The sequence below is a fragment of the Colletotrichum jinshuiense genome, chromosome 2 (genome assembly GCF_051148585.1).
Source record: "Colletotrichum jinshuiense chromosome 2, complete sequence".
Classification (NCBI taxonomy): domain Eukaryota; kingdom Fungi; phylum Ascomycota; class Sordariomycetes; order Glomerellales; family Glomerellaceae; genus Colletotrichum; species Colletotrichum jinshuiense.
This window is the reverse complement of record NC_139309.1, coordinates 2,262,918-2,286,396: the sequence shown is the minus strand read 5'-3', so window position 1 is coordinate 2,286,396 and position 23,479 is coordinate 2,262,918. Positions and strand designations below refer to the sequence as shown.

Sequence of the window (23,479 nt, the reverse complement as noted above, 5' to 3'; positions counted from 1 at the left end):
AAGGTGTCTCCGCCGAACGGCAACTGTTGAGGTCCGGGTGTCTCTAACTTATATAAGCGCCCCAGTGCGTCCAGGATGTGCATGCCGAAGGAATGCTCCTAGCACTTGGCACCCCCATCCCCGCGATGATGTCTTGATGAACCTGGCCAGTGCTTCTCCGTAAAACCAATCTCAACCACCACAGCAGTGACATCCAGTAAGCTACCGACCAACAAGATCACGACTCGGGAACAATTTTAATTATTTATTTCATCTAGTTAAATTCTTATCAATAGAAACACTTTAAAAAGTACAGAAGTCAAAGAAGAAAGAAAGAAAAGAAACCCCCGCCGAGATGGGCTCGGTGCTCTCCGCCCTCCGCGCCGCGGCCAAGACGGTCGGGGCGGTGGCCAAGCTCCTCCTGGACCTTAACAAGCAGTACCAGGCCCTCCTCGTCAGGGTCAACGACGCCCCCGGCCTGCCGCACGCGAGCCCGTCGAGCCCGTACTGGCTCGACGACCCGCCCTTCCCAGAGCTGGTGGACGCCCGGTCGGAGGCGCTGCCGGCGGAGGCCGACGTCGTGATTATCGGGAGCGGCATCACGGGGGTCGCGGTGGCGCGGAGCCTGCTCTCGGACGCCGTTGTCGGCGCGGGAGGGGTTGGGACGGATGGGGAGGAGGAGGACGATGGTGAGAAGAAGAAGAAGAGGAACAAGAAACCGAGAGTCGTGGTGCTCGAGGCGAGGGCCCTGTGCGCCGGGGCCACGGGGCGGAACGGCGGGCACGTCAAGGCGAGCCCGCACGAGCTGTTCCCGCGGCTGGCGAGGAACTTTGGCAGCGAGGCGGCCAAGAGGCTGCTGAGGTTCGCGCTGCGGACGGCCGAGGCCGTGCTGGAGGTCGGGACGGGCGAGGGGAGGGAGGTGGCGGAGTGCCGGCGGGTCGAGACGGTGGACTTCTTCCTCGACGAGAAGGGGTTCGAGGAGGGGCGGCGGGGGGCCGAGGAGCTGCGGGGGTGGCTCCCCGAGTTCGAGATCCGGGCGCTGGGGCGGGCGGAGACGCGGGAGAGGTTCGGGGTCGCCGCGGACCACGTGTTCGGGAGCCTGGTGTACGGGGCGGGCGCGCTGTGGCCGTACCGGCTCGTCGCCAAGTTGTGGAGGGAGCTGCTGGACGAGAACGCGGGGGTCCTGAGCCTGGAGACGCACACGGCCGTCGAGGCGGTCGAGGTGGACGGGGACGGGGGCGGGGCGAGGCCGTACGTGGTGCGGACGGGGAGGGGGGCGATCAGGGCGAGGCACGTCGTGCACGCCACGAACGCGCACGCGTCGCAGTTCCTCCCGGGGCTGAGGGGCAAGATGGCGGGCGTCAAGGCGCACATGACGGCGCAGCGGCCGGACGGGGCCCGCGGGGAGGGGTTCCGGTGGCGGGACGGGAGCCGGTCGTGGAGCGTCATGTACGGCGGGGGCATGTTCGACTACGTGACGCAGCGGCCGAACGGGGACGTCATGCTGGGGGGCGGGTTCGCGAGGAGCCCCGGGCAGGGGGCGGACATGGTGGGCGTCTACGACGACGGCGGCACCGAGGGGCTGACGGTCGCGCACGTCTCCGGGGTCATGGGGGCTGTGTTCGGGACGGGGTGGAGGGGCAGCGTCACGCGTGTGTGGAGCGGGATCCTGGGGGTCACGGGGGACATGGCGCCGTTCGTCGGGCGGGTTCCAGGGAGCATCTCTGGAATAGGGGGGAGGGGGAAGCCGATCAGGTTCGAGGCGAAGGGGAGAAGGGGCAAAATGGTTGCGGCCAGAGCAACCAAAGTTGGCGACGGGGGCGGCGACGACGAGTGGACGGGGGCCGAGGCTGGGCAGTGGGTGAGCGCCGGGTACTGCGGCGATGGCATGGTCTGGGCCTGGCTCTGCGGGACGGCGTTGGCGATCATGGTCTCCGGCAAGGAGGGCGTGGTGCTGGAGAAGGGGGAGGGGTTCCCGGGGGGGAGGCTGGACGAGTGGTTCCCAAAGGAGTTGCTGATCACGGAGGCGAGGGTCAAGAAGGCCGACTTGAGCAACTTGGTGGACGAGATTTTGTAAATGGGGTAGAGTAATGGACAGTACAGTGTATGTGGATAGTGTAGTTGGTTCGTTGGCGAATGAAAGACTTAATCTGAACCAGAAAGCGAGGACTTGAGCCTTGCATATTGTTCGAAGAATATATAATTACGGTAGAGTTAAACACGACCCCGAAAAGGTCTGTCTACTTACCGCACCTTAAGCTCGTGAGAAAACAGACAAATGCGCAGATTTGTCAGTCGTTGTATTGCTCGTGCTGACGCCTGTTGGGAACCAGCCCGACATTCGTATTTCATTCCCATGACAACCTGAATCTTGTAAATACATTGCAAGTGACCCGGAACCAGGCTGAGAGGTAAAGGTGAAGTTGGGATGAGAATAGCTCATTCGCCAGCCTGATGCACTTGCCGAACGGGGAAAGGCCGGATCCGTGTCGAGATGATCACACTCCCGAGTCATATTTGCACATGCAATATCCAATGGAACATACTGAGCTGCCTCAAATCGGAAACCACCCAGACTTTACGACAAACACCGCCACTACGAGCCTATCAATTCCAGCTGCATGAAAACCAAAAACGATGTATGCCTAGAGACACCTTGGCTGGTTTCTCGCCTTTGGGATTGATATTTATCCAACGACATCTCTGTCGGGAAACACGTAGCTAGAATTGGTTGCACTTGAGTGGAAGAGCTACGGTTTATTTCAAGGTATTAAGAAAGCAACTGATTGCAGCCTCAATGCACATGCTCACCATGCAAACAGACTTAGACAGACTTTTACAACTCTACGTTGTTCTCGTCGATGCATATGTAGCCAGACTTCGCTGTCCCTTTGACATATGCCCTATCACTCAATTTTAGTCCTGTTTTGGCGGCTCAATCAATATATTGTCCGAAGACAAGAAGTTCAGGTGCCGAGGTAGGTATCAGCGTCACAAGCTTGGAAGTGCGTAAAAAGAAAAGAAAAAGAAGAAAAAAAATATCATAATTTCACGTTACTATAAATGGCGAAGTTTGGGAGATACACTCGCGAAACGGTTATGTGGTAGCAGAATAAGTATTGCCATAGAGCCCAGAGTGCCACGAAGAGCCAAACAGCCTCACGCATCTGTCTGAATGCTCTTCCTGCAGCTGATTGAACACGGATAAGCCAATCTGCCCAACGCCGGGCTATTCAAAACCAGCATGTCCACGCTGCTTCCCCGCGACTCGTCCATGTTTCCCGAGCTCCCCTAACCCACGCCGACGAAAAGGAAAATGATCGACAATACCCGCTGCAAGCACCCACGTCCCATCCTCCCATCCCTAGGACCGCCCACCCCCCTCCCCTAAGCGACCCCTCCCGGAAAACGCAGGCCAGGGGCCAGGGGTGCAGGCCCCCACCCGCGTTGACTAAAACCGATCGTGGAGCTCCTCTTTCGTTCGTCCACGGGCTGCGGGGTAGCTACGATGACGTCCCCCAGTAAGCTTACACTGGCAGCAGCGAGGGGAGCCGGGGGCCTTGCCTATCGTAAGACTTGCGATCCCGCCGTGTCCGTCCCGGCATTTGACTTGCCTTGTTCCCATGCCCCCCCAGTTTTTATCGGCCCGGTCTTTGATCAAATCCCGCGGCAAAAGCACATCACCCCTTTACCTATCTTTCTTTAAACAAGCAGTCGTCGTCCCGTATCCCCTCTTTCATTTTGGATATCGCCGTTCCGGAAAACGGATCTAAAGCCTGCCCCCCCCCCCGCGTCGATCCTCTCACCACCGTCACATTAGCACCAAATCCCAAAGTTCCCGACGGACGAACCGAAACCAACATCGATACCGACACCAACCCCCGGAAACGACGCCGACCATGCCTCCAATCCGCCTCGCAACGGCCTCCCCGGCAACCGCCCCCTCGACCCGCGAGACCCTCGCCGCAATCTCCTCCCTCGCCCGCCGCGCGGCAGCTAACGGCGCCGACCTCCTCCTCCTGCCCGAGGCTTACATCGGCGGCTACCCCCGCGGCGCCTCCTTCGGCTCCAAGATCGGCGCCCGGGCCCCCGAGGGCCGTGACGAGTTCCTCGAGTACTTCAACAGCGCCATCGACCTCGGCGATACCGTCGGCGACGGCGCGGCGGGCGCCGGGGATAGGTGGGTCAGGAGGGAGCTGCCGCCCCAGCACGCCCCGCAGGCGGACGGCAGCGGGAGCGGGCACGCGCGCGGCGACGGGTCGAGGGAGGAGCTGGAGCGCATCGCCGCCGAGACGGGCGTCTTCATTGTCGTCGGCTGCATCGAGCGCGCCGGCGGGAGCTTGTACTGCGCCGCCGTCTACGTCTGCCCGAGGCTGGGCATGATTGGGAAGCGGCGCAAGGTGATGCCGGTATGTTTTCCCCAAACGTAAAGGAGAGAAAGAGGACCCCTTCATCACCCCCCTCCCTCCTCAAGCCCCAAAGACAGGCATTGAGTACAGGGGACACAATGGCTCCTAACAACTAACACCACCCGCCGCAGACCGCGACGGAACGCCTCATCTGGGCCCAGGGCTCCCCCGCAACCCTCCGCGCCGTCTCCACGACCATAAAGGGCGTCCGCATTAACCTCGCCGCCGCCATCTGCTGGGAGAACTACATGCCCCTCCTCCGTCAGGCCCTCTACTCGCAAAACATCAACCTGTACCTCGCCCCCACCGCCGACGGCCGGGACACCTGGCTCCCGCTCATGCGCACCATCGCCTGCGAGGGGCGGTGCTTCGTCGTCTCGTCCAACATGGCCGTCAAGCCTCCCGCCGCCGCCGCCACGACCACTTCCTCTTCCTCCTCTGTCCCCGCCTTCTCCACCCCCTCCTATTCCCAGCCCCAAAGCCAGGGAACCAACGGGAACGGCGTCGCGGCCGACAACGAGGAGGACGCGGACGAGGACGTCTACCCCCGCGCCCGGCGCAACTCGTGCCTCACGGAGGAGGGCTTCGAGATCGCCCTCCCCGAGAAGCACAAACCCTCCCACGGCACCGACGGCTCCAGCCAGCGCCGGCGCCGCAAGTCCGTCATCGTCGAGGACGGCAACGAGATCGTCATCCCCTGCGACGACGACGACGACGGCGGCGTCGACACCCCCGTCAACGGAACCAAGGCCGCCACCAACGGCACCACCAAGACCGCCACCACCAAGCCGGCCGCAAAGTCGGCCCTCAAGTCCGCAGACTGGATCTCGCGCGGCGGATCGTCCATCGTCGGGCCCTTTGGCGACGTCCTGGCGGGCCCGCAGTGGGAGGACGACGACGGCCTCGTCTACGCCGACGTCGACTTCGACGACTGCATCCGCGGGCGGCTGGACATCGACGTCGGCGGCAGCTACTCGCGCAACGACTCGTTCAAGTTCTCCGTCGACGGGCTGGACCTGGACCCCCTGCCTTACTGAGGCTGCCGCCTGCCTGCCTGCCTGCCTGCCTTGTCCATTTGGGACCGCCGCCGTAAAAGCCCCCTTCTCAGGTTAATGCTGTGTGGCCTCATGCTTTTGTAGTGGGCTGTCCGGATAAGGTTTTATATGTTCATGCGCGAGAGACCTCCCCGGAGGCTATTCACTGACGGTCTTGTAATCACTGGCGCAAAAGAAAAGTACCAAATTGTAGCTTGACTCGTAATGCATATATTTATTTCCGTTGATGCTCGACACACGGCTAGACTGGCTGCGTATGAGCCCCGTGATGGTGATATCTTCCATGAATCCCGTATCCATAATTCCCTAACCTTCCGTCCTCCCGTGTGATGCCAGCCGAAACCCCTGAGCCCCATATTCATTAATGCAAGAGTTGGTCATGAATGGTAATCTTCCTTGTCTCCCTCATCGTTCTTCGTCATCCTTGAATCGACTCGCCCCTTCGCCCCTGTCCTCGCCGTCGCCCTTTTCCGCCGACTCTCGAGGACTGGTCAGCGGGCTGTTCATGCCACCGATGCTCCCATTGATGCTGTCGGCCCGGCCATGGCCCAGAAGCCCACTCCGAATGCTCGCTCCGTCTCCGGCACCGCTTTGCTTGGCGTAGAAGCTGTTTCGGTCCCCAGGTATGGCAGGCGCAACGCCCGTGGCCGAGTAAATGCTAGTGCGTTCGGCGTTGGCTATGCGCGAGCTGCTCTGGTGAAGACCAGGGGTCGTCGGCATTCCCGCGCCCTGGTCGATGTTGGCGCTGAGAACACTCAGCGGAAGACTTTCCCGGCTCCCACCCCAGAGCGACGAGGGGGCCAGTGCGCGGACCGAGGCGTCCGTATCGAGCGAGCGACGGCGGCGCCGTTGGGACGAGGACGCCAGAGTGATGATGGATGCGTTATCGGTAAGCAGGTTATTGGCGGTCGCCGTGGTATATGTCGTGGGGTTACCAGAGCCCGAAGCCGAGGGCACGAGGTGAGCGGGGATGGCGGAGGCGGGTGATGCTGTCGGGAAGGGCTGGTTGAAGTGAATCGATTGTGTGTGGCCTTGGTGCGAAGTGTGATTGCCGTTGTGAGTGGGGTTTGTCGGCTGGTGAGTGCCGCCGTTGTTTGGTGTCATGGACTGTATCGTGGTCAGAGTCGTTGTCAGGGATCGCACTGACGGCGCAGGTGACGAAAAGGTGCTGTCTCCTCCCCTGCGAGACTCGACGCCTCCGATTGTTCGGTTCGTTCCGGCCACCGAAGGGGCACCATGCGATGGGGCGACTACCGAATGCGCACCATCGTGGTCTGTAGATATAGTGGGGGCCATGGATCTTCCGCCTGTCGTGGGCGGAGCGCGGCCATCCTCGGACGATACCCGCGAGGATCGTTCGAGGGATGTCGCGCTCCCGCTAAGTGCGGTTGAAAATGAGTAGGAGCTCGTCTCGACGTCGACATCGGCGTGGCTGGCGGAGGCTACCCGGCCAGACTGGGGATAAGGGTTGTTGTTCTTGGAGGCTCGCAACTTGGCGTGTAATTTGGCCTGCTGGCGCTTCGAACTGGGAAGTCGGACGCCGCCCCCATCGCTCGAGGACGAACTCTTGAAGTTGGTGAGCTTTTTGACCCATGTGGAGAACGGACGGCGCCGGCCTACACGATCGGGACGATCTGGTACATTGTCAGCTCACTGGCAGACCAAGGCGATTGGCGAAACGGCGTTTGTGAAGCCCGCCGGGGCATTGCATCGCGGGCAGACGGGAGGAGCGGCGGAAATAGCAGGCGACAGAAGGAAGGGCGCTTAATTACCATGCGGCTGCAGCGCGGCCTCGGTTGTAGCCATTCGGTAGCCTTGCAAGTTGGGATGAGAAGGCGGTTTACGTAAAGGGGGAGCAACGGTCGGCGAGGATGTCACTGGGCGGTTTGGCGGGTAGAGGAGCGAAGCGGAGGGTCGGGGTCGTATGGAGGATCGAGAGAGAGAAAGGAGAGGGCGTCGGAGAGAGCGAGGGAGAGAAAGGAAAGGCGGTGCGTCGGTCGATGGAGGGTCGGATTCGGAGATGAAAGGAGCGATGCGGCAAAGTCGAAAGGAATGCAGGTGAAGAGTGGTCGTCGGGCGAGGCAGAGTAAATGGCAATGAGGGAGAAGCGAGAGCGAAAATGGGAATGAGATGGGAAAGGCTAAAAGGCAATGCAAAGCGGTTGATTGACTGAATGGCGCTGGATGCCGCTGCGGAGCCCGAGAACTGGGACGAATTGGGGCAACGGGGAACGAGGACGTGGAGCAGGGTGGAGAGAGCAGCCCCCGGCAGACCCCCAAGGCGCAGCCCACCGTCGCTGCCCAGTCCAACTTGGGTGCTGCGCTACACCTGCCCGAGGCGGCGGCAGGGCCGGGAAGGCGTCCTTGGTTGGTATCAAGCCGACGACTGACCGAGACTCTCTTTCACAGCAAGCACCTGCTCACGGGGTATTCTTGAGCTTCTTTAACCTGCAAATGCGCCTGGGTAAGACATTGGGCACGGCACCGGGCTTTACTTTACATCGCTAGGCCATTGTACGATTTCCTTCCCTGCGCTATGCCTTGTACGCAGACAGAACCCAGGCAAGCCCGGCGCCCGCCAGACACGGCGAACAACCAGACCGCCCGAGTTGGTGTCAGTGGCCCCCATCCCTCATCCCCATCCCCCAGGCCAAGTCCCGTTAAGAATCCGAACGTGTGTCTCTCCAGCTTAGCCTGCCGCCGGGTCGGAAATGCCCACGACGCCCAACTGGTGTCTGAAACTGGTGTGCGCCGCTCTGGTCGGCTGGCTCGTCTGTTCCTCTTGAGCATGAGGGCCGACTTAACGGGCTCTTCATGTTGGACGTGGAGGGCGCTAGGCAGTAATAATACCAGATAATATATTTCAAAATGAATAATGCGCAAGGGATAAGGACCTGAGCCGAGCCCTACTATACATACACACTATACCTCGTTGGCTCCAAGCAGACTGGATGGGATGGATAGCGCTGACCTGACAGAGCCCTTGGCGGACACACGGATAGCAGGGCTGGAATTGACGAAAATTGAGCCACTAGCGGAGTCTTGCCTTGGATCACTGCAAGGTCCCCCAGAAGACGTGGACCCCTAAAGACACTCATGTACACTACACTGCTAATCATGTATCAATTAAGCACTGGACCTCCGGCGACTGAGTAATGCAGCCCACCAGGTTATATTATGTCATCGTCATTATCATCTGTGCGGCCGCCATAAATTTTACATGCCATGCCCAAAAATCTGGCTGCTGTACTACCCATCCAGACGTGATGTCATTCATTTCTTTCCATAGCCCATCAGTCAATCCCTAGCAGATTCCGCCACAGCAAACCTCCAACGCAACATACATCCTGACAAAGACGCAAGGCTGCCTTAGTATCATACCCGACCACAAGGAGATACGGGTGACAGCCTGCCAATGCACGCATCTCTGTCTACCACAGTAGGCGCTTGCAATCCTCGTACCCACCCCACCACACCGATGATGATGGATAAGAAAGGTCAGGGATCACATGTGAGACAGTAGTCAGTCTTATCAGCCACTTTGCTCAACATCCGACGGCAGTTTGGGGGGATAAACACATTGTCTGACATCTCCAACCCATTCAGCAATGCCAGCTCAATACCCCCACCTTTGCTGTCAAAAACGTAGCCGTTTCCGTAGCCTCATGATGTGGTTTCAAAACTTTCACCGACTTACACACCTCACATAACCACAAGGTTGTCCTAACACCGACCCCAAGCCCTCCCCCACACACGTAGGCTTGCAGGGGCATGCGACCGATGACAAAGGCGACCAACTCCCTTTCAAACACCTGCCAAATCTGGTTCTTGCATTGCGTTGGAACTCTCAGATTCGCCTGGCGCCTACTTGCGTGACTGCCAAGGTGAGCAGGGGGCAGCCACACTTGCGCTCGGTGATCGGAGCAGCTAACCCCCGGGCCCCTATCTTATCTTATCTTATCGCTGCTCGTGACGTTTTCCGCCCGCAACCTGATCAATACGCCAGTGAGGTGTACCTTGCTTCACTCAGTGCCATTGCCAAATTGCTGTTAAAGCAAGGTCACACAGATACGAGAGCCAGGTGTTGCTGCAACACTACCACCACAGCATATTCATGCCTATCAACAGCCATCCTCGGTGGCTCGAGTTGACGTGTCCCGATATGGCGTTCCATGTCCTTCTCAACTGCCATCATGTCCACTAAGATTCAACCCTTGCCAGAGGACGTCATCCGCCGCCTCAGGTCCTCTGCCACCATTACATCCCTCAACGCCGTCGTATGCGGCCTCGTCAAGAACTCCTTGGATGCAGGCGCCACAAGGATCAACATCACCGTTGACTACTCCCGTGGTAACTGCTCTGTCGAGGATGATGGCCAAGGCATTTTGCCCCTTGAATTTCGAGATGCTGGCGGACTGGGTAAACAGCATCGTGAGTCGCCGCACTGATATTTCGGAGCATTTGCTGACCCTTGCTCAGACACATCAAGACACTCCCCTGGAGATGAGTGCCATGGCGCCAACGGCAACTTTCTCACATCACTCGCCGCGCTGTCTCTGCTCTCCATCACCTCTCATCACCATTTGTACAACTCGCAAAACACCCTCGTCATCCACAACTCGAGAGTTTTGGCCCGCAATATTCCGGCCCTGCCAGAACAGCGACTGGTAACTTTCAGCCATGGGACTCGTGTCATGATTAGAGATCTGTTCGGTGCCATGGCCGTCCGGGTCAAGCAGAGGTCTGTCGCCTCTGAGAAATCTGCTGTGGACAAAGAATGGGGTCGCTTGGTGCACGATGTTGCCGCTCTCCTGTTGGCCTGGCCTGCGGGTGTGGCCCTCTTCGTCCGAGACACTGTCAACAACAATGAGACACGTTTCAGGCCCAACCCAACATCGACGTCCGACGTGATGGCACACTCGTCGCGGATCCTGGCACAGTCAGGTCTCGTGGACAGCTTGGACCAAGTATCCTGGACCCCAATCGGCGCATCAGTGGGAAAGTTGACCATTGAAGGATGCATATCGTTGAACCCGGTAGCGACTCGTCGAGCTCAGTTCATCAGCCTCGGTATTCATCCCGTGACTAATGAGTACGGGACCAATGTCCTTTACAACGAAGTCAACCGTGTATTCGTCAATTCTGGGTTTGCAACAGATGAGGATGTGGCCATGTCTAGCGATCCACGCTATGCGACCTTTTCAACGTTGAAGAAACCCTCGGACAGAATTGCCCGCCCCCGACGAGGCTTGGACCGGTGGCCCATGTTCTACTTTCGAATCGCTTCTGCTTCAAAAGTGCGGCCGCTTCTTAACTCTTCAGTTGAAGATTTTCTTGAAGACCGAAGCCATGTCCTTGCAGACATGATCGATCTGTTAAAGCTAGTTTGCTACGAGTTTCTGAAAAAGTATCACTTTCGCCCACGTAAGATTACCACTTCTATACTGGGGTCTTCTAGTCAGAAGCCTGAAGATGTGGAAGTAGTCGACACGGAATGGGCAAAGACGGACAACAGGCGACCACGCCCCGCCTCATTGATATCCAGTCGGTCGACGTCAGCTCCGCCAGTCTCCAAACCCGATTCCCCCTTTGACCTTTGGCAGCGAGTAAAAGTCGGACGAGTGTCACAAGGCATGGGAAAACATGGCGCCTCTACTCCTGTGTCACATGAAGTTATACGTATGGGAAATTCTGTGCCAGTGGTAGAAGAAGACCCGGACGAGCGCATTGCCGTTCAACCAAGTCTGCGCTTTCTTGATGAGTCCGGGAACCTGTTGCGCAAGCCATTTGGGGATCTAGAACAGAGCTGTCGGCCGAAGAATGATGGCTTAGAAGCGCATGATGATTCACATACCGAAAGCGGCGTAACCGGACCCGGCAGAGGATTGGAGCCACGTACTTCTGCACCTAATATCGCGAATAATGACCAACAGACCGCGTATCCCACGAAACACGCCGATTCGGGCCAAGCAGAAAGTTCCAACGACGCAGAGCCTGTATCATCTTCCCAGTTTTTCAAAGACAAGGATGCCCAATCCACTGCAGAGCCTAGCAAATGGCTCAAAGGGTTGCTCGCAACATGGGAAAACCCCGTCTTTCAACCTGCCGAGACCCCAATACCTCGCCTTGACGATGCAAAATTGGGAGGCATTGATGAAGGTGCAATCAACTCTCTTGATCTTGATAGTATTGGATGCTCCCATGGAACGCACGCGTCAAGCATTAAGCTGTCTGGGCGAATATCCAAAGCTGCATTGGTGGGTGCAGAGGTTGTCTCTCAGGTTGACAGGAAATTCATTCTCGTGAAACTTGGAAGGGATGGGATTTCTGGGGGCCAAACATATACGCTACAGACAAACTCAGTGCTGGTTCTCATCGATCAGCACGCTGCCGACGAGAGATGCCGACTTGAGTCGCTCATGCGGGACTACTTCCATTTGATAGCCGGATCGAAAGAAATGGTCGCACGAACAGAGGTTCTGGAGAAGCCACTATCGTTCGAGTTCTCAGCCAAGGAATGCACATTGCTGCGCAAGTTCCTCTATCACCTACGCCGCTGGGGGATATTCTACAAGGTAGAGGAGCTGCAGCCGAACCAATGGCGGCACAACAGCAAGCAGCTTTCGAAGGTGGAGGTTGTCAGCCTACCGCCCAGCATCCTTGAGAGGTGCAGGTCGGAACCGAGGTTGCTAGCAGACCTCCTTCGGCAAGAGATATGGAGGGCGGAGGAAGAGAGCAAGCCTCCTGCCAAATCCTTCGTCCCCACCAACGGAAATGCTGGGAACGAGGTTGACTGGGTGTCAAACTTCCACGGTTGTCCTCAAGGAGTCCTCGACTTGCTCAATTCGAGGTCCTGTCGCAGTAAGTGATCCTGCTGGGGCATCTCTAGTCGACCGTTACTGACCCAACAGGCGCCATCATGTTCAACGATATCTTATCAAAGCACGAGTGCAAAGATCTTCTCCGGAGGCTGAGCGAATGCGCCTTTCCATTTCAATGCGCCCACGGAAGACCATCGATGGTACCCATAATCGACATGAGCAGCTTGGCCATGAAGCAGGAAACACAATCAGAGGGTTTTGGTAATCGACTTAGGAAGTCCGGCTTGATGAAGTAGCATGGAGCGGTTGTGTTATTTGGCGTTACGGCATGCAGAAACTGGTTTGATATGATACCCCAGCAGAAGAAGTTCGTTCACAGGTATAGCCATCTTCCTTATTACAACAATTCATTGAATGTACGTCGTTTCGGGCACTATGAGAATGTGCCTTCAGCGATTTGGCTACTTTTGCGGAGGTGGTCATAACTGCCACCCCAGTTATAAAGCGCATCGCACTATGTTTTATATGCTCCTTTGATACAACCATTTATCATTTGAACCTGTTTAAAGATGCAACTATTAGCCATCGACGAGACGTTGAGGTGTAGCATCAATATGTGGCTGGTGCACCCTACGCCACTTGTGGCGCAGCTCCAGCATGCCGCTGGCGGTCCTATTCCGATGGGACCCATAATTATCGAACAGTAGCGGTATGTGAGCAGCACTACAGTTGCAACAGCTCCGAAGCTCCCCACAGCGGCGTCATTGGAGCGCGAGGCACCAACGTCAATCAACAACCACAGTTGCCGCGCAAACCGCCGCCGCCCCCGTTCTTCCCAAGACTTGCTGCTGCTAGGAGATGTAGCCATGGCATTTCAGGTACGCTTGCGACCGCTATCCTCTTGCTTTGGTCCATTCCGGTCTGTACTGACATTCACCCGTTGCAGTGGAAGGCATTCGACTTCTTCGACGTCAGCCAGGTCCGACTCGCAGACGAAGAGACCCGCCTCTTCTTCGAGAGCAACGAGATCGCGAGCGTCTGCTCCGGCTCCGACAGTTTGTTTCTCGGTAGCTACGATGGATACGTTCGCATTGTTGGGTCGGGCTGGAAGGTGGTCAAGAGCTTCCAGGCTCACGATGTTGGAACGATAACACACATGCGCCAGATCGAGGGGACCAGCTTGTTGGTTACGGTTGCTGTAGGTGGCCGCGCAAAATGTGCGAGTTTGGAAAACGTGGGGACTGACATTGGCCTAGGAGGACCTGAGCAGCGAGCCGGTGTTGAAGATCTGGGCCCTGGACAAGCTGGTCAAGAAGACGAACATGCCGACTTGCTTGAGCACCTTGCAGGTCAGCAACGGCAAAAAACAGTTTCCGGTAGGACATAGCCCCAAACTGGATATCGCTGAGCTCATTCTGACACCTTCGTTTTCAGATCTCTGCAATCGACGTTCTGGACAACCTCACCCAAGTAGCCGTTGGCTTTGCCAACGGCACAGTGACGCTGATCCGCGGTGATCTGATCAACGACCTAGGAGCCAGACAACGAACGGTGCACGAGTCGGAAGAACCGATCACAGGTGTCCAGCTGACAGCCGACCCTCAGGGACTGACGACCTTGTTCATCTCAACTACAGCACGGATCTTGAAGCTGGGCATCTCGAAGAGGGGCCACAGCACTCCGCCCAAGACCGTTGAGGATATGGGATGCCATGTCGACTGTATGACGGTAGATAAGAAGACTGGAGATGTAGTCGTGGCCAGAGAAGACGCCATCTACTCCTACACACTCGAGGGTAGGGGAGCGCCACGCGCGTACGAGTCACCAAAGCGACTGGTGTCGATTTACCAGGACTACGTCGCCTTGATATGTCCGCCATCCTCATCCACTACCGACAAACCGACGGACACCATGCGGCGCCGTTTCGGTGGCGGAGCGGCGGACGCCCTCTTCAACGCATCCACCTTTGTTCTCCTCGAGCCAGACCTCAGAGTGCTCGGGCACACCCAATCTCTGATTTCACCATTCAAGGCCATCTTCCAGATCTGGGGTGACCTTTTTATCCTCACGCAAGATGGCAAGGTTAATAGATACCACGAGAAGTCACTACAGCAACGCTTGGAGATGTTGTATCAGCGCAACATGTTTCCGTTAGCGATTGAGCTGGCGCAAAAGTCGGGGATGGACGCAACACAGCAGAGCAGCATATTCCGGCGCTTCGGCGATCATTTATATCAAAAGGCCGACTACGACGGCGCTATGGTTCAATATATCAAGGCTATAGATACAACAGAGCCGTCTCAGGTCATTAGAAAGGTAAGTTTCTGCCAATATATGTGCAGGGACAAGACAGAAGCTAACACCCACAGTTCCTCGATACGCAAAGGATACATAATCTTATCCAGTATCTCGAACAACTACACGAATATCGCAAAGCGACCTCGGATCACACGACGTTACTTCTCAACTGCTACGCCAAACTGAAAGACATTGATAAGTTGGAGGCATTCATCAAGTCTCCCGGTGATTTGAAATTCGACCTTGAGACCGCCATCTCCATGTGCAGGCAGGGGGGCTACTACGAGCAAGCTGCCTATCTCGCCAAGAAGCATGGCGAAATCGACCTGGTTGTGGATATCCTCATAGAGGATTCTAAAGCTTACGGCGAAGCACTTGATTTCATCTGGCACCAAGATCCAGAAGTGGTGAGTCTCGCAAATATTTCGGCTTTAAAGCGCAAACTGACTCCCCCACAGGCATTCCCATGTCTTAAAAAGTATGCCAGAGTCCTGATAGAGAACTGCCCAAAAGACGCGACGGCCCTGTTCGTCGACTATTACACGGGCAAATACCGACCAAGACTACACATCATTCCCGTCGAAGACAATGAAGAGATTGTTGCGGCCGGCGGTGTTGTCGCTGGCGCGGCAAATGCAGTCCAGAACCTTTCCAACTTTCTCCCTCTGCCTTACATGAACACTTCCTCTATACAGAGCCCTTCCACCCCAGGGACGAACACAAGAACAATCAACGGCGATGCTGCTATTGTCTTGAACCCCGATGACATCCCGGTGCCAAAATACACCCCTCCGCCCCCAAGGACGGCTTTCTCCTCCTTCATCGACCACCCGGACGAGTTCATCGTCTTCCTAGAGGCATGTCTGGAGGAGAAGGCCCTCAAGGAGAGCGATAGAACAGATTTGTACACCACACTGTTCGAGATGTATCTGCATAAATCAAACGAGAAAAAGGGACAGCAGCACCGGGAAGAGTGGGAGAACAAGGCCAAGAAACTGATCGAGGGCCAGGACATCCCGATGGAAAGTTCCAACGTGCTGCTACTCTCACACTTGTCCGATTTCAAGGACGGCACAACTCTAGTCAAGGAGCAGTCTGGTCTCCTGTTCGACATATTCCGTTCTTACACATCGGCCAAGGATACTCGCGGAGCCATCAAAGCTCTTCGCAAGTACGGGCCGGATGAGCCACAGCTATACCCAGCCGCACTGGCATATCTCACTTCTGACCCCCGTATCCTCGAGGAAGCCGGCTCTGCAGAGCTTTCCGCTGTTCTTGAAAAGATTGACAAGGACGGCCTCCTGGCGCCGTTGCAGGTCATCCAGACTCTGGTAGGCCAGTCCGGCTCGTCAGGCGGCGTCGCGACGATGGGCATGATCAAGCCCTACCTTCACGAGACGATCGAGCGCGAGCGCAAGGAGATCGCGGCCAACCGGCGACGCATCTCAGCCTTCCGCGCCGAAACGGAACAGAAAAGGGCCGAGCTCGCCGATCTCGGTTCCAAACCAGCCGTATTCCAGTCGACGCGCTGCGCCGTCTGCACGGCGCCCCTCGACTTGCCGGCGGTGCACTTCCTCTGCAAGCACAGCTTCCACCAGCGGTGCCTTCGGACAGAGGGTGAGTGCCCGCAGTGCGCCACCGACAACGCCACCATCCGCGCGCTGCGCAAGACGCAGATCGAGACGGCAGGCAAGCACGACCTATTCAAGGCCGAGTTGGAGCGCAGCGAGGACCGCTTCGGCACCGTTGCTGAGTGGTTTGGGCGCGGCGTTATGGGGGCCCCCAACGCTGATACGGCGTGAGCGTAGCGAAAGGACTTTGTCAGAATGCCGATGGAACCCATCACGACTTAGTTAGTGTTCGTGGCAGACCCACGGTTCGTCCAAACTATTGTTGTCAAGAGTAGTCTCTATTGGGGGTGGCGAAGAGGGAAGGTTTAGGCGTTGGTCGGGGGTGGGGGGGAGAGGAGGGCCGTGGGACGTGGAAAGACCGAAACCCTTGTTTGCATCGCATCGCGTAGTATGTATCTCGGCTTCATGGAAGAGGAGAGGGGGTGGCGGCGCGCTTGCTGCACCTCATTAGAACAAATAATACCACATCTGTCTTGCCCAGCCGCCCGCCTCCCGTTGGTTGCCTTTAGTCGGGAAAATTCGTCCGCCCGCCGCCCGCTCGAGCCGAGTGACGTGGATTGCAGTAGCACGAGCAAGAAAGGCCGACTGGCTCCCCTAACTAGGCCAGGAGGACTCGACTGGCAAGAATCGGGAAACGAATTCCATGGAAGTCTGTTAGCGCGCCGAAAGTCTTCTACCCTAACTGGCAACTATTTCCTTGGCAAGAAACAACAACGCCCCAACACCCGGCTTGGCAAAAAAAGAGAGGAGAAACCAAAAAAGGGTCTTTCGGTGTACCAACTCACTTCACACACTCTTTTTCTGGGCAAGGCGGGAAGGGAGAGGAAGGCTGGCCACTGGTAGTAGGTGGTAACGGGACGGAACACAGGTATACATGCACACACACACACACACACACATGCACGGGCAGCCACGAGGTTGGAGAACAAAGTGCTCGTTCACACACAAGGCAGGGGGGGAATCGGTGTTCGCTCTATTCATCGACAACTCTCCTCTCCTCACTTCCGATCTTAGTAAAGGGGAAGGAGGGTGAGGGTTTCCATGCCAAAAACGATAAAAAAAAATAAACATGTTTCTCTCCACGAAACACACTAGAGCGCCTTCGCTCCGGAAGAACCGGTAATTCATCCACCATTATAAACCTCCCCGAAAACGGGGGGGGAGAGTTGCATAAACCTCCCGAATCCTCGCTCGAAAATGACTTCATGCAAGAAATATTGACAGACCTCTGACCAAGACCGTCCACAATTACACCCCGCCTACCATAGGGAGACACAGAAAAAAATGATGAGGAAGAACACGTCTATTGGCGATATCCCCTCTTGCCTATCCTATGTCCCAGAATCAACTCCCTTTCCCCATTGTCCTCCTCGCAGACGGTACCATCCGCCGTCCTGGCTCACCGGCCGCCTACCATGGCCCCCTCATCCCATCACTTTCGTTGCCACGTATAATCGTCTCAGTCTGTTCCTGATCAAAACTTTCTTCAGTCCACATGCTGCTAGGGAAGCAGAAGTGTCCAGAGAGGAGCCAAGACACCTCTTGATCTGAACGAGTGCCGATGAAGCGAGACACTCTCCCAAGGAGGCATGCGATGGTTGTTTGGCTGTTTCGTTTCAAAGATGGAGGTGATAATCCACAATCTCCCCTCGGCTCCCTTACTTACGCGTGTCATCCCAAGTGATGCCCAGTGGTCCAACCTAACCAGAACCGGCTCCTCCTGCCGCTCTTCAGCCTCGACCAGATGCAGCCCTACTCTATATGGAACTGAAGCGCGCTCGGAAAAGAAAAATTGGCCGACTTGTCATTCGGCCCAAGGCAAAATTGCCAATGGAACATGTGCAATCTGGTTGCATGCTGTCTTCGAATATGCTTCAAAAAGAAAACGGAGTGTATATCCAAGAAATGAGTCGCAGTTGGAAAACTCAAAAGTCCACCGGCCGTATGTGAATGCTATACCGGGAACTTGTCCCCGAAGCCAGTATACAGTTTAAAAATGTGTTGTCGGAGTCGAGTGTTTGTAATGTACTTGTCATGCATGCCTTTGCATGAAGAATTAATCGGAGTAGGTGATGACTTCTTCGCCATGAACGACCACCTTCTTAGCTGTCTCGGTGCTGGCAATGCTCACGTTGGTATCTCGTCGTCTTGCGCCGAACGGTATCCGCTCAACGTGTGCACTAGGCGACTTCTTTTTCTTCGACTTGGCCATCACTAAGCCCTCGTCGCTGTCGCTATCATCGTCGTTCTCGTCCTCTTGCACCGAAGGAGGATTTCTATAAAGCGGGCTCGGTGTGATGCGTAGCGGTATTGGACCAGATTCGAACGAGCCGTTGTGTTGCTCAAAATGCTCCTGTTGCTCGTATTGCTCCAGAGGGAAACCAGCCAGGGGCTCCTTGATAAGGGCAGGAGGGGTGAGCGAGTCTGTGGTCTCTAGCAGGGCCGTTTTGGCGTTGACAATGCCGGGCTCGACAAGGGGTTCGGCGTCCAAGTCGGCAGAAACCGAGCTTGAACCGCTAAGAAGGGCAGGGAGAGACGGGTCAGACTGGAAGGCGAGCATCTCTTCCTTGGAAGGGTGATTTGTTGACGAGATGGGGCTAGTCATTTCGCTGGGGCTTGTGAAGGGAGAAGCCAAGCCTGTGATTGACGCTGAGCGCGATGATTGCCTCGTTTCCATAGTGTCCTCCCGTGAAGGGGGCGGTGGTGTTCGAGAAAAGAACTCGTCATCAGGCGACGCGGGGCAAGGAAATTCTGATGGGTCGACGACAGCAATATCTGACCTGACTTCGTCGGCAGCCTGTTGGGCGAGTTGTTGCTGATACTCCTCGATTTGCCTGCGATGCAGCTCATCCCTTGCGCGTGCGAATGATTCCGGTGTGGATGTGTTGTACTTGCGCGGAGGCGGGGTTCTTGCCTCTGGCACGTCCCGAACGTTCTCAATTCTATGAGCCGTCTGCGGCCTTTCCTCCAAATCGGCAGTTGCTCGTTGGCTCTCGTAGATATTCGAGTCCGACTGGGGTTGGCCGTGCTGGTAGCCGGTGACGGATCGTGACGAGAAGAATAGTGGAGAAGCTAGGCCGTTGCCACACTGCTTTGCCTTCCCAAGGTCAACCGAACGCATGGTACGAGGCCGGCCAGGCATGCGGTGCAAGGTACCAGGAGCAACTGTCGTAGTGAGGCCGACTTGTGCGGGAGCGCGCTTGTCCAGTTCTTTGAAGACGCCGCGCTCAGCTGACCGGGCGCGCAAAGCTTCCTCTGTCAGGGCGTCGTAACCTCGCGTCTGTCGTAGGTCCTTGATCGGATCATCCCGTGTACCGTCGGCGAGTGGAGTGGGGGGTACGGTCTTCACCTCGGGCAGTCCAGCGGTCAAGGTTAGGAAGTTGTTGCCATTCGAAGGGCTCTGAGAGTACCGTTGGTAGGGGTTGTAAATGGAAGCGGACCCAGGAATCGTAGACTGATCCGACGGGGAAGCTGTGCCACTATTCGTTCGGGAATCGTTGTAGGTGTTCTGAAGAGCGTGCAGCAGAGCAGCTCCTTGACCTAGCGCGGGTTGCGCAATAGCGGTCGCAAGGGGGTCATAAGGAGATCCATAGGGAGAGGCAGTTTGGCTCTGGATCAAAGGATGCTCGGCTCCGATGGCGAAGTCCTTGACGTTGGAAAAGTAATCTTCGCTTTTGAGGCTCTTCCTTCGGGCATCTCTCGAGTGTGGCGCCGGCGGTACGTTGTGTATGCTGTCTCCAGCCGAACTAGCGGCGCTGCTGGCAGCTCTCCGCCGTGATCGGCTATCGCTTCGATCGCCTAAAGGGTGCATCAACTTGCCGACGGCCTTCTTCACTGTAGATCGTGCTCGCTCCAAGAAGGCGATAGGCACGACGGCATGGGCTGTTTCCTTGTCGTTGACCTGGACACGCCTGCCCTGAGACGGCCGTGCCGGGTCCGTGTCGTCAATCCAAGTAATGGGGTTCGGAATGCCTTGGACAACCCACGGGTGCCTCTTGATGTCTCGAAGTCGGATGCGCTTCTCCGGATTCTTGGTAAACATCTGCCGCATCAGGTCGTACAGGAGGTTGTCGACTTCTTCGTAAGCCAGCTCATTGTCGTCTCGGTAGGGGGGGACGTTGTGCCGCTTAAACAGAGATTCAGAGTTGGGGGGGGTTGAGGGGTCGACAGGCTTGAGGCGCTTACGCGGGATAAAAACTTCCTCGGTAGCAATTTTTCGGAACATCTGCCACTCATCTTCGGCTTGGAATGGAATCCGAGCATAGACGAGGCAGTAGAGTGTGACACCCAATGACCAGATGTCGATCATTTCGGAGATTTTGGGTTGCTCCATACGGTCCGCATCCGTGTAGCACAGCTCGGGTGCGAAGAATGCTGGCGTGCCCACCGTCTTGGCCAATTCGAGATCGTCGTCAAAATCTTGTGCTTCCGATTCCGAGACTGTCTCATCATCGGGTTCGCCCTCTCGGACGGGCCGGCCGAAGTAAGATACGCCGAAGTCGGATATCTTGACGCGGTGGTCTCTGGTCCACAGCAGGTTGGCAGGTTTGATATCCCTGTGCACGACGCCTTGGTAGTGCAGGTATTCCAGACCCAAGACCGTGTCACGGAACGTTGTTCTTGCTTGCTCGATGGTGAAGCAGGGGACATACGAAAAGTCTTCAGCAAAGGGATCGTGCATCCGAGAATTCCAGTCCACTGAGGACATGTGTGAGATGATGGAGTCGGCCATACTGGGTGAGCGTCCGCGCAGTGCAGCATCTTCGATGTAGGCGCCATACATGGTTCCCTCCAACGCGGTCGCTGAGCCTGGGTTGCTTGATCGAAGAGGACCTGGTGTCTCCATATCGTCGTCGTCGTCGCCCAGAATCGCCTCCTGATCAAAAACAGCATTGCCCATCGATCTGAGCGACTGGGATCGCGAAGGGGCTCTTGAGGTGGCCCGAGATGCCTGGAGAGAATTCGGTTGCGAACTATCGCCTCCAGCGCGTTCCAGCATGCCCAAATCGTCCCTAGAGGGGATGCGAGACTGCGACCCGTAACTAGCATCGTCTGAAGCGCCATGCTCGATGCTCCAGAAGTCGTGGACCCCCATGTTGGCACGGGACATCTTCGCACGCTTCAGCTCCCTCAAAGCCAGCCGCCGTTCCATGATCAGATCATATTGCTCCTCCTCTGGCGTTGGTGGTTCGCCGCGGGCTTCTTTCTCGATGCGGCGACGCTCGTGGTGGCAGATGTGCGGCAGACCCTTCTTTCTCCAGACAACCTCGCCCAACTCGACGTGTTCAAGGATCAGGTAAATCTTTTTCAGCTCTGGGTCGTCGATAATCTCAAGCAGCGACACGACATTGGGATGTCTCATCTTCTTCAGGATGGCAATTTCCCGCATCGTCTTTTCCTGGGGAGACATGGCCATAACTTTGCCGAGTCGACGCTTCTTAGAATACCGCGGGATAATCTTGATGGCCACGTTTTCGCCTGTTTCTAGGTTTCGGGCGAGCTTGACCTTTCCGTGCATGCCCCTGCCGATCTCCTCGATGACCTCATACTGGTTGATGAGTTTGCGACCGGTAATGCTATCCGAATCGATCAGGGCCTTGTGTGTCCTGCGAGTTGACATGGTTAGCTTATCAGATAATCCCCCCTTATCGCAGGGTTCCACGATCAACCCCCGCCTACAGATAGCCCAGGCGAGATGTCGCACGGCACACACAGGGGGGGTACGCCGCGGGGCAGCAAACATGTCAGGCAGAGCCGAGACAAGCCAGCGCGCACAGCGGCGATGGACAGGAAGCGGCACTCACTCTCTAACTTTGTGGTTTTGCAGCGGATGCAGGTAAGGGCTGCTCGTCTCTACGTTTGGGGTGTTTGAGTCGGACGAAGCGTGGGGTGGGAAGTTCATCTTCGGGCGAGGATTCGTCGGACTGAAGAGACCTGGCGAGGTCATTGGGGTGCTAGCGGAAGACCTCAAGGGTAGCATGTTGGCGGTGGGTGGAATGAGGGCCTGGAGGTGAGGATGAAGAGGGTTCCTCGGGTGAGGAGGAGGGTGTTGTGGTTCCATAGTATGCGTGGAAGCGCTGGAGTTCGACTGGTCGGAATAGTCTCAATCGGCGATTCGACATAATGATGGGAGTGGAAGGACGAAGAACGAGGCTCGCACGGCGGCCGGGGAAGAGAAACGCAGTGGCGGTTCGGGGGCTTTAGTTTGCCATCGTCGTAGGCAGTCTCGGTGGTGTATCGCAGGTGTGTAGTGTGTTGAGTCGAATAGGTGGAAGGCGCGAGATTCGGGGTACGGAGTTACAGAGAACTCTTGAGCGGAATCGAGCAGCGGTCGTACGAGAGAGTGAACTGGTTTCGCAGTTTGCAGTTGATCTCTAGAGAGTCGTCGGAAGTGGTGGCTAGGTAGGATAAAAGAAGGTCTCGAAGCAAGACGGTGACGACGTGGGACGTGAGTTGAGATATTCAAGGCGATACGAGGCCGAAAAAGGATGGAAGTGGGAGATGGGGCCAAAGGAGGTTGAAGGTTGGTGAGGTACTTCCGGGGGGGGGATCTCGGTATATTTGGCGTGTGCGCAAGGCAAGGCCAGGCAAGGACTGGAGGAGGAGGCAATAGTGCACAGTTACGTGAGTAGCTAGCGTGAGCAAGAGAGGGAGCGAGAGAGTGACGGGAGTGTGTGCGTGTGTGTGTGTGTGTGAGAAAGAGAGAGAAAGAGAGAGGGAGTCCGGGGTCGGGGGTCGGGGGGGTCTGAGGGGGGGGGGGGGTTGCGGTAGGGAAGTGTGAGTGTTCCTGCCGCTGCTGGTGGGTTGGTGGGTTGGTTGGTTGGTGGTGGTGGTGTGTGAGTGAATTGGGATGGAAACCGGGTCGGCTCTTTTTTTTTTTTTTTTTTTAGAGCGAGGAAAAAAAATGGTGGTGGTGGGCGTAAGTGGACATTCACACATTCATCAGTGACATGGTTTTGGACTACACTACTGCGGATGGTGGAGGCTCCAAGGAAAGAAAGACAAGACACTGGACGAGGATGATGGATGCACCTCAGATGGAGACAGATGGAGGGGGACCGGGAGGAGGGGAGAGGTGGGAAGGGAAAGGCGACAGGCGCGGCGGCCGCAGTGGAACCCCAGAACCATGGCCAAGACACCGCCGAGTCCAGGACGCTGCTCGCTCCTTTTTCCCTTCTCCCGTCGTGTCCCTTGTCTCTGTCTTTCCCACAGCCCACGGCACGATTCGGGACGGGACACTAAGAGAGAGACGTACCGTAGTAGCGAACGAAATAGAGAGGGTCGGGG

General features: G+C 56.7%; 6 protein-coding genes across 6 annotated transcripts; 4 read left to right on the top strand and 2 right to left on the bottom strand.

Moving 5' to 3' along the window:
- Positions 1-334: 334 nt before the first annotated feature.
- EsH8_II_000617 (FAD dependent oxidoreductase-domain-containing protein) lies at positions 335-2,056 on the top strand (the record flags this gene model as incomplete). Its single annotated transcript, XM_083263915.1, has 1 exon — positions 335-2,056. One exon carries the CDS (start codon positions 335-337, stop codon positions 2,054-2,056), a length of 1,722 nt encoding a protein of 573 aa, XP_083121237.1.
- Positions 2,057-3,878: 1,822 nt separating this feature from the next.
- On the top strand, positions 3,879-5,425 carry EsH8_II_000616 (carbon-nitrogen hydrolase; the record flags this gene model as incomplete). The annotated part of the gene is made up of 2 exons (XM_083263914.1): positions 3,879-4,388; positions 4,520-5,425. 2 exons carry the CDS (start codon positions 3,879-3,881, stop codon positions 5,423-5,425), a joined length of 1,416 nt encoding a protein of 471 aa, XP_083121236.1.
- A 423-nt stretch (positions 5,426-5,848) lies between these two features.
- EsH8_II_000615 (uncharacterized protein) lies at positions 5,849-7,249 on the bottom strand (the record flags this gene model as incomplete). The annotated part of the gene is made up of 2 exons (XM_083263913.1): positions 5,849-7,077; positions 7,216-7,249. 2 exons carry the CDS (start codon positions 7,247-7,249, stop codon positions 5,849-5,851), a joined length of 1,263 nt encoding a protein of 420 aa, XP_083121235.1.
- A 2,386-nt stretch (positions 7,250-9,635) lies between these two features.
- Positions 9,636-12,559, top strand: EsH8_II_000614 (uncharacterized protein; the record flags this gene model as incomplete). Its single annotated transcript, XM_083263912.1, has 3 exons — positions 9,636-9,873; positions 9,922-12,303; positions 12,354-12,559. The coding sequence occupies 3 exons, from the start codon at positions 9,636-9,638 to the stop codon at positions 12,557-12,559; spliced, it is 2,826 nt and encodes a 941-aa protein (XP_083121234.1).
- A 570-nt stretch (positions 12,560-13,129) lies between these two features.
- Positions 13,130-16,363, top strand: EsH8_II_000613 (VPS11 family protein; the record flags this gene model as incomplete). The annotated part of the gene is made up of 6 exons (XM_083263911.1): positions 13,130-13,141; positions 13,210-13,461; positions 13,520-13,639; positions 13,698-14,579; positions 14,633-14,968; positions 15,020-16,363. The coding sequence occupies 6 exons, from the start codon at positions 13,130-13,132 to the stop codon at positions 16,361-16,363; spliced, it is 2,946 nt and encodes a 981-aa protein (XP_083121233.1).
- A 1,885-nt stretch (positions 16,364-18,248) lies between these two features.
- EsH8_II_000612 (uncharacterized protein) lies at positions 18,249-22,253 on the bottom strand (the record flags this gene model as incomplete). Its single annotated transcript, XM_083263910.1, has 2 exons — positions 18,249-21,798; positions 21,997-22,253. The coding sequence occupies 2 exons, from the start codon at positions 22,251-22,253 to the stop codon at positions 18,249-18,251; spliced, it is 3,807 nt and encodes a 1,268-aa protein (XP_083121232.1).
- Positions 22,254-23,479: the final 1,226 nt, after the last annotated feature.